General features: G+C 42.6%; 1 protein-coding gene across 1 annotated transcript; it reads right to left on the bottom strand.

Annotated features, from left to right (window-relative positions):
• Window positions 1–3,760: 3,760 nt before the first annotated feature.
• LOC138887487 (uncharacterized mitochondrial protein AtMg00710-like) lies at window positions 3,761–4,243 on the bottom strand. Its single transcript, XM_070169241.1, has one exon. The coding sequence runs from the start codon at window positions 4,241–4,243 to the stop codon at window positions 3,761–3,763; it is 483 nt and encodes a 160-aa protein (XP_070025342.1).
• Between the last annotated feature and the right edge of the window lie 6,129 nt (window positions 4,244–10,372).

Raw genomic sequence — 10,372 nt, 5'->3', positions numbered from 1 at the left:
TGGTCTTCGGAACAAGGCGTTGTATCGCATGTTCCCCTTGATTACATAGAACTTGGTGTTCTGGGTGGTACCGGCAATGTTATTTCTCCCTTTGTAGTTTCGCAAGCCATGTTGAATCCGTTCAGCACTTAGGCCGCAGGTACGATCTGGTCCTGTAGGTTGAGTTTTTCTACGACATTTGACTGAATGATGTTAGCCGAGCTACCTAGATCAATTAGCACACATTTAACTCTAGTTTTATTCATAAGAACAGAAATTGCCAACGCATCATTATAAGGTTGTATGATTCCTTCTGTGTCCTCGTCGTTGAAAGATTGAGTCTCTTTTGGTAAGTAATCCCGAGTCTGTTTTTCTCTTGTGATTGACACTTTGGTGCGTTTCATCATCGGACCTTGAGGAACATCGACCCCTCCAATGATCATATGGATGACGTGCTGGGGTTCGTCTTGTTCATTTTGCTTGTTAGAGTCCCTGTATCTGAAGTGGTTCTTAGCTCGGTTATTTCGAAATTCTCGAAGATGACCGTTGTTGAACAACCGAGCTACTTCTTCCCTTAATTGTCGAGACCTGTGGTCGTGCGTGCCATGGTATTTGCATATTTGGTTGGGATCCCTTTGTGTTGGATCAGTTTGCAAAGGTCGAGGCCACTTGGTTTCTTTGATGTTCCCGATAGCCGAAACGATGGTAGCCGCATCAACATTAAAGTTATAGTCTGATAACCGTGGTGCCTCTTTGGGTCCCATAGATCTATCGAAGCCGCTCTTGGTCATGAGTCCCCATGATCTTGAACCTCGATCATTTCTTCTTTTATTTCGTGCAGAGTTTTGCCCAGACCCGCTGCTCCTATGGTATCCATTATGCGGTTGATATCGATCTCTATTCGACCTTGGTTCTCAATATATATCTCTCTCAATTCTATCTACGGGTCTGATAGGATAAATCGACCTAGAAGGAGCTCTTAGTTGATCATCCTCGACCCTGATCTTCGACTGATATCGATTGTGAACATCGGCCCAAGTGACAGCTGGGTATTCAATCAAATTCTCCTTCAACTACTGTAAAGCCACTAAACTTCGAATGTTGAGACCTTGAGTGAAATCTTGAATAGCCCAATCATCAGCGACAGGTGGAAAGTCCATCCGTTCCATTTGGAATACTGACACGAATTCTCTAAGCATCTCGTTGTCCTTCTACTTTACCTTGAAAAGTTTCGACTTCCTGCTTGCGACGTTAATGGACCCGGCATGTGCCTTTACGAAAGAATCTGCAAGCATAGCAAAGGAGTCAATAGAATTAGGCGGTAAGTTATGATACCATATCATAACACCCTTCGATAGAGTCTCCTCAAATTTCTTTAGCATGACGGATTCGATCTCGTCATCCTCCAAGTCATTTCCTTTGATAGCACACGTGTTGGAGGTGACATGTTTGTTTGGATCGGTCGTCCCATTATACTTAGGAATCTCGAGCATACGGAACTTCTTAGGGATTGGCTTCGGAGATGCACTCGGGGGAAATGTTTTGTACAAACTTTTTGGAATCTAGTCCTTTAAATATTGGTGGTGCCCCCAGGATTTGGTCAACCTTAGAGTTATAGGTTTCCACCTTCTTATCATTTTCCTGGATCTTCTTTACCCCTATCTTTCGATTTGTCAATTCTTCGAGCATCGGTATAATAGAAGGATTAGTCTTCGATTCCTTCTCATTCGATTTCATTGAAACCAATTTGACCCTGTGTATGATTTCCTAGGATGGCTCGAGTTCGACCCTGCTCCATGTGTGATTCTGATTTTGGAGCCGGGAAATTGCTGCATGTTGATCCTGTAACATTTCGAAGATCACCCACAGGCTAATCCCACCATCTTCACCGCCACGTGCGCTCTGAGTAGCTGATCGGGCATCCTCGCAGATGCTGGTTTCAAGATCGACAACCAAATTTCCATTGATGGATACATGTGAACTGACGTCGATTGGATCTACAACCAGAATTCCATCGAGGCCAGTAGGGGGTACAACATTTCCTGGTGCAATGTTCTCGTTTTCGTCGTGGTAGCGAGATCATTGTCAATGTGTTGAGGTGCTGACTGAGAGTTTTACATTTTTTAATCCTCTAATCAAAGATACTTCAAAGAACAAGTGTATAATAGTATGTGTTACGAATGTTTATACCAGGTAACCACTATTATCCTTAGCCCCACGGTGGGTGCCAAACTATTTACCTTAAAATTGGATAACAATTGAATTTATATGCGATTTTAAGGACACGTGATATAACTTGGTACAAATTAAGAAGAATAAACTAGTATTGATATTAATGATGAAAGTAATAATGCAAACCAAATAAATGGAACAGCCTTGGCCCTCGAGTTCAGTCTCCCTTGAACCAAATATGTTTCAACTTGCTTATGAATAGAATCACAATATAATGAAAGCTAGAAAATGACAGTATATTGCTTTGTATTGCGTGAATATGATGTGTTTACAAATGATCAGACTCCCCTTTATATAGTAGGGGAGTCCTACTCTAAGTACAATTCTATATCAGGTAGGAAATCCCATAATTGGCTAATTAATTGACCTCTTCTTGATACGTGTCGAGATTTGCGCCGTGATCCTTGCCCGATTGCGGATATTTTCCCTTTCCGTTATTCGACTTGGTAAGCTTCCCTCGATCTCTATCTTGTGCGGTCTTGGTCTTGGTCGATCTGAGGGCCACGAACTCGACAACCTAACTTTCCATCATAGTTCGATATAATATGAGGCTGAAACTTGGCTTATCGCATTCAAACCTCGATCAGTCACACAAAAAGGGCAAACCCGAATTTGACCGTATACAATTATAATTTACATGAGATTCAATATGTCATTCTTTTTTTCTGTTCTATATGTTAGATGGAAAATTCTATCGCAAAATAAAAAATGTAAGCAACAAGGTGAAAAGAGTTAATACGAGTCATGAGAGTCGAGATATTAAGGTGGTCAATGTTGGCAATGTTCAGTTTAAGATTTTCAAATAGACCAATTTAAATTTGGCAAACTTGACTGTTGTGTAAGATCGTGGGTTAACTAGCACACAATAATACATAAAGCAAATAGAGAAGAAAAATTAACACAAGGATTTAACGAGGTTCGGCTAAGCCTAATCTTCAGGGCAAAATCAGAGAGAGTTTTCCACTATGAATGAAAAGAAAAGTACAGTACAGTGTATAGAATCTCCAGCTACAACCCCTATATATAGATCCCAAAAGGTCTCAAACCTATAAGAGAAAGGTTCCAAATTTTACAAGGACTATAGGTTTTCCTAAACCTATAGGGATTATGGGTTTCCTAAAAATACAAGGAAATAATTCAAGACACAAAATAATAAATCTTCCCCTTGGTTTGAATTCTCTTCATTAATAGGAGCAACGGCTCTCTACCTTGCCCTCAGCCCTCACAGGGGCTTTTCCCATTGCCGCACATATCAACCAAGTCTAGGCAATGCCTAAACTTGTTAAGAGAATCAATTTAGTCATTGCACTGATCTGTCGATTTGGTTCTGTACCCGGAATAGCTTCTGGATAGCTATAACACTCAAGCGCATCAACAGTCTATGCAACTGCCAAAGCAAATCCACGTGATTCGTATATCCAAGAAGATTCCCATCAACTACATTTGCAAACCTTTGCGGTCGGTTGATCACTCTCTTCTCTCTGCATGTTGCAATGCTATATGGTTGTTATTGTGCAGGTGCATCAACATTATCATCTTGATCAATATTTTACACTTCCTCTACTTTAGAACTACTGGGCTGAGCTAGTAGAGATTCAATTTCTAGCTCTATGCGGTCACTGACACCACGATCTGTTTCTGCTATTGCCTTCTCCCTCTGGCTGTCTAGTGAGGCAGATTCATTGCATGTTATATCCCTACTAATAATTAGCCCTGGAGTCTTTTGATCTGTGCACCATAACTTATAACCTTTCACTCTAGTTGCATACCCTAGAAATAGGCACTTCTTTTCCGTTGGCTCGAGTTTTCCATCGCTCACATGAGCATAAGAAGGACAACCAAATATCGTTAAATTTGAATAATCAACAGGCGAACTGGACCATACCTCAAAAGGAGTTTTGAACACAATAGATGTGGATGAAGATTTGTTGACCAAATAACAAGTTGTATTGATTGCTTCAGCCAAAAAATCATTGCTAACACATGAGTGTGAAAGCATGCCTTGTGCCCTATCACAAAGTGTTCTATTCATAGGTTCTACAACACTATTTGTTTGTGGTTGATATTTAGCTTAAAGTATTTATATTTATATGTATAATGCCTCATGTTTTACTTGTGTTTCGGGGATTTCGGATGTGAAATGTATTGATTTATGCTTATTCGTGGTATTTTTATATGTAGGAATCATTTGGAAGCAACTGGGGGAGCAAAGTGCGAGATTAGAGCCAAAATGAAGGAAAAATGGGAAAGGTGGAATTTCAGCGTCCCACGCCACCTATGGCACCATGGGCAGAATCTTCAGCATTACAGTGCTAGGGACAGTGCCCGACGCTGCCCTGGGCACTGGTGATGAGAAATCACTCCTACTTCGCCCGAGACAAGGTTATTTCGGCCCAAGACCCCTCCCCTCACCCAACTCGCATAAAAGGGGTCCTAAACCTAATTTGGAGGAGATCTAACATAGTTGGAAGGAGAATTCACGTGGGGGACAAACACCACGCTTTAGAGGAGGCTTCTAACTAGTTTTTCTTCTATTCTCTTCTTTTAATTTCATAGTTTATTAGTTCTAGAGTTGTGGGGTGCTACATGAACGTTGTATTTTGAGCCATAAATTGTTCTTATTATTTTATCATATTGGTTTATTTATTCAATCTTGCGCTTAATTATTTGATTGTTTGATCACCAATTGAATACTATCTACGAATCTAGGATTGAACTCGGGAGAAGGAATTTTAGATTGCAAATAAAATTGAATAGAGAAAGATCTTGAACTCGAGCATCGGGAAAGGATTTGCAGTTAGGATAGGGATATACCTAATCACCTTGTTTGGTTTCTATACTTGAATTATTAATGCGTTCTTGTTAATTCTAATTCCATAGGAATATATGCGCTAGGTTAGCTTGAATAAATGAGTAGTACTTTGGGAGAAGGCTACGATTAATATTAACCCTGTCAATTAATAAACTAGATAAATTAATTAGAAAATTTAAGTGAAAAACTCAACGGGATTGTTAGCTAACCCATAGCTCTAGAATATTTTATCCCATTGAATTCATCTCTAAGATTGAAAACTTATTTCCTTTAATTTCTTAGTTTGTTACTTAGATTAGTTTTAGTTAAATATTCATAGTTAGATATTTGCTTGGATAGTTTAATTGTGTTAGTTTAATTTAGTAGACAGTTAATCACAAGTCCATGTGGGTACGATATCTGGACTTATAATCCTATATTACTTGTCGATCACGTATACTTGCGTATGCGTTTGGGAGGAACAAGTGTTTGGCGTTGTTGCTTGGGACTTAAAAACTAACTATTCTACTAGATTAGATTTTTACTTTTTGTTTATTCATGTTTTATTTATTTATTGGTTACCGTGAAAATGGTAATAACAATTAAATTTGATTATGGGACTCTAAAAATATGTGATCTATTTTTATGCTAGTTGTTAAGCAGTTGATGCTATGTGTGAGGTTTAGAAATGAGATAAGAGTAAGAGTAAGGTGATAACCAAACCGATAGGTTAACAATCGGGGCCTCGAGCTTGTCGATTCGGGGGTCTCGAGGTCGATTCTGGAGCTCAACTGTGAGCTATCAGAGATGATCGGGGTATGATTAATAGTTATAATAAAACCAACAAAGGCTATTTATGGCCAATGATAAGCAGTAAATGAAGAACAATGATGAAGATAATAAACAGAAGTAATTTTATCAAGAGAATATGTTGAAGAGCTGAGAGAATGTTCTTGTTTTTTTTTAGTATGGAGCAATCAATTCTTACAATGTGGTAAGGACCCCCTTTATATAGAAAAATAGGGGATCCTATCATAGTACAAACACATTTATTACAAAGATATGGAGATGGGACAACTAGTCGACGTCATGATGCGGGATCAGACTAGCCTGACAGACTTTGTCGGTTCTAGCTGCACTCTTTAGGAACTCCCCTCTTTTCCAATATAGCCGTTGGTCTACATTGCCCCGAGGTCGAGCATCGACAGCCCTCGAAGGTGAACCTCGATCCAAGTCTCGATCCTTGGGAAGTATGTTCGCGAGGCATCATAATGACGAGAAAATTGGACCCTCCGATTTTACCGTACACAGATAGTCTCCGCGTTTCTTAGAGTGAGAGTGATAAGAAACGACCTTGAACCTTTTCCCCCTCCGATAATCTTGTAACGACAGAAGTTATATGGTGCGAAAAGACGATGCACACGCAGCCTTTGAAGGCCTCTGCATTGATTATGGCAGTTAGCTCCCCCTTGGCCTCCTTCAACGTGCACGCGAGGCTTCTATAAATAATCCCCTTCTCGTTCTTTCCAACTAACTACATTTCCAAACCCCAAAAAAGGTTCCTTATGCCTTTACTTTTGTTCTTTCCTAGGAACACGACTTCCCTTTTTCTTCCGAAATTTTCTAGTAATGGCGAAAAATTCCGCCACTGTTTCTCAGGAGAATGTAGCCCCATCCTCTTCTCTTTTATCTCGAGGTGAAGCCGCAATGCCTCCTCGTTCTGAGGAATGCATTCCAGGATTTTTTGCGATGGATTCTGATTTCAAGGTCGAGAGGCATTCTTCGATGTCGGGGAGACGTGAGCCCGTGACTCAGTATATTAGCTCAATAACATATGTCGGAAGAGTGAGAGCTGATTATCGTTGGTGGGACGCAGTGCTTGTGGAGACCCCTGCTTGGGAGGAGGATATTACGACATACAAAGCCGATTTTCTCAGTGTGTATACTTACTCGTTTACCCTAGGGCCGGTTGGGCCATCTTCGCCCCCGATCGAGCCCGTGATTATCGACTTCTGCCAACGGTATCAAGTGACCCTTGGCCAAATTCATCCTTCATTCTGGCGTGTTGTTTACATGATCAGGTACTACGTGAACATGATCGAGGAGATGCCTTTCACCCTCGATCATCTAATCAGGATGTATAGCCCCTGTCTCTTCTGCGGGGGTCTAATCAAACTCCACTGTCAAGCCCCGAGGGCCCTCTTCGCATGTACTGAGGAGCTCGAGAATGGGGGATGGATAAGCCGCTTTGTCCTAGTATGGACTTCTAACCTGATCCCGGTGGAAAGGATGCTATTTCCCGAGAGGTGGAATGCGGAACGTAAGTAGACCCATTATCTAGCATTCCCTTGCTTCTTTTTGACTACGTTCTTCCACGCATTTAACTTTTCTTGCTAATGCAGTTGCAACAATTTATCCTAGCGCGGTTCCGGACCTCCCAAATTGGGTCAGCCGTCTGGATTCAATTTGCTCGTATGCTGAGCAAGTATGGCATGATTTATCCCAAGCTCGGTGGGAAGCTAAGGATCATGGAGAGCCTCTACCCCTTCTGTAGTCATTCTTTTTGAACTAAATCGCTATTGGCAGCGCTCTCGTTCCCTGTGCTTACCTCTTGCATTTGCATAGGTCTGGGGGAAGACCCCTTGATGAAGAGAGCATTACTTGATAGGGAAGGTGATTTGGTACCCGATGAAGGGAAGAAGAGACAAAGGGATACGTCGGACGGGTCTTCGGAATCCAAGAATATTAAGGCAGAAGAAACCAAGGCCGACCTGGTAGCCCTAACTCCGAAAATGGCAGGAAACCCTCGAGTTGAAGGTGAAGGGGAAAATAGCTTCTTGATAGCACCCGAGGGAAGGATAAACCTAGTTGATCCTTGGGTCGTACAGATGGTGGCTTCCGAGCCGGAGTCTGATATCATTGCGGTCCAACTTTGTAGCGGAGAGACAAGTGAGGGATTATCGGGTTCTGTCCCCGAGCTGGCCGGTGGACATAATTCCCCTTAAGCTGGGGTGCCTTCGGTAGGTGGTTCGGATGGGCCTAGTTCTGGGGCCTTTAATGGATAAGGGATGGTCCTGATTGACCCTACTAGTGTCGTGGTCGTGATTGATTCCCTTCAGGGAACGACCCTACTTCCTAAGAGAGTGTGAGATGCCCCGCTTGAAGAATCGTCCGATGCAGGATGCCCGTCAAAGGCGGAGATGTGCTCAAAAGGCTACCAACCGTTCCCGAGGGAATCCCTGAAATCGATGTTTCACTCGTCTTTGGTGAGATGAGCAGGCATTGCGAGTAGGTAATTTTTGCGATTTCTGTCTGTTGCTCAAGCCTCGGTTGCTCTGACCTTTGTCTTTCCAACTTGTCTTTTTTCATGGCTTCAGGCCAAGGTGCTTTACAGTCATACTTTCACCCGATATCAGCCCGAGGTGACCCGTTATGAGTGCGAGAAGGCTCACCTTGCTTAATAGGTTACCTAGTCCCCATTTGCAATTATCTGAATGTTTTGCCAAATCCTAGTGTTTTAACATCCTGGATCTGATTCGTGCAGTTTGAGAAGGAACGTGCCCTGTTGAGGGAGGAGCTCCGGACTAGAGACTCCAAAGTCTCCGAACTCAAACGACATGTGAGAGAGATAACTTCCGAGAGGGATGCCCTTTAGGAGAACGTGACCTTAGTTGGGCGTCAGCTTAGTGATGCGAGGGAGGATAGTGACAAGTACAGAGGTCTCCATTTTGAGTTGGTAGCTGCATTATCCGGGATCAAAACTGAAGTTGAGGCGCTTATATATTTGCATGGAGAGGATGCCATTGTGACAAGCAATCAAACCTGGAGGGCACATAAGGAGGTCGAGCCAAAATAGACTCGAGCTGTGGAGCGTGCTTGATTGGGATCTCAGAGGCAGACTTTTAAAGACATACATGTGGGAGATATCATTCTGCCTGCCTAGATCGAGAGGGTGAAGACCCTAGGGAAGAATGATGCTGCCTTGATTGGTTTTGGAGGTGCTCCAGACAGTGGCTCAAGAGGTGATAAAAATAAATGCGGAGCCCCTAGAGGGGAAGAGGCCGTCGAAAAGGGGTCACCGAAGGACCCGTAGTTGTTGGGGTATAGCCTTTGGTGGAGCCATCGAAGATGTAGGCTCGATGATAGATTAGGATTCTATTTGGTTCTCTCTTTGTAAGGGTTCTTTCAAGACTTGTAAACATCCCCCTAGGGGCCATAAGAAGGCTTTTCGTTTCCTATCATTCCTTTCCCTTTTATTTTTCGGGATTACTATGTGATGTATTTCGACTTTAGACCTAAGGTCCCAGATCTCGAGTTAGACCCTCAGGCTTTGCTATTGTTGGGAGACCCGTATCGGTCGAAGATCAGTCCCCGAGAGTTCTTGGGTCAGACCTGGCTTTTATGCATTCGACTGGCATGACCTTTGACCTTAGCGCTGGTGATAGTGACTCGTACATACTGGGTCGGTATGCCCTTTTAGTGTAAGCTGACATTTGAGGTCTTATGCTTTTGCTCTTAGGCATTTTTATTAGTTTGGGCTCAATCTCCGAGTCAGATTTCGACTCGAGTTCATTTGACCCTCAAGTTTTAAAATTTCAAGCTGGCCCTTAGGCTCTTACGCGTTGGGTCGATGCAACCTTTTATTGTGGGCTGGCGACAATGACTCTTATGTCTTGGGTCGAAGCGACCTTTTGTTGTGGACTGGCGACAACGACTCTTACGCCTTGCCCTTAGGCGTATTTAGTTAACTATTTTGGGTTCAGTCTCCGAGTCGGGTTTGACTCGAGTTCATTTGACTCTCAAGTTTTAAAATTTCAAGCTGGCCCTTAGGCTCTTATGTGTTGGGTCGATGCGACCTTTTATTGTGGACTGGCAATAACGGATCTTACGCCTTACGCTTAGGCATATTTAGTTAACTATTTTGGGTTTAGTCTCCGAGTTGGGTTTCTATTTGAGCTCATTCGACCCTCAAGTTTTGGATTTGTGTGGGATGAAGATAATGGCTCTTATGCCTTGGGTCGAAGCGACCTTTTGTTATGGGCTGGCGACAATGGCTCTTATGCCTTAGGTCGAAGCGACCTTTTATGTAAGCTTTATTTTTCCCTCGATAAGTATTTTTTGAAATAGTGTTTGCCTGACTCTTCGACGGCTTAATAAAAAGCCTCGATTGTGAGTCGTTATATGGCGATGATCGAGCACCGAGGGAGATTTGGCTTGGAGGCTGACTATCTCGAAGCTGGTGTTTTTAGGAGCTGACATGGTCGAAGCTTGTTTGCCTGTATCGAGAGTAGCCTATTTAACCGGTTCATTTCGAAGTAGATTCGAAGTAATTGAAGGCCTATGATTTTGTAGTAACGGTCGGGCATCCCC

Source organism: Nicotiana sylvestris, chromosome 3 (assembly GCF_000393655.2).
Source record: "Nicotiana sylvestris chromosome 3, ASM39365v2, whole genome shotgun sequence".
Classification (NCBI taxonomy): Eukaryota; Viridiplantae; Streptophyta; class Magnoliopsida; order Solanales; family Solanaceae; genus Nicotiana; species Nicotiana sylvestris.
Note: the sequence above shows the minus strand (reverse complement) of the source record. Positions and strands in the feature narration are given on the sequence as shown.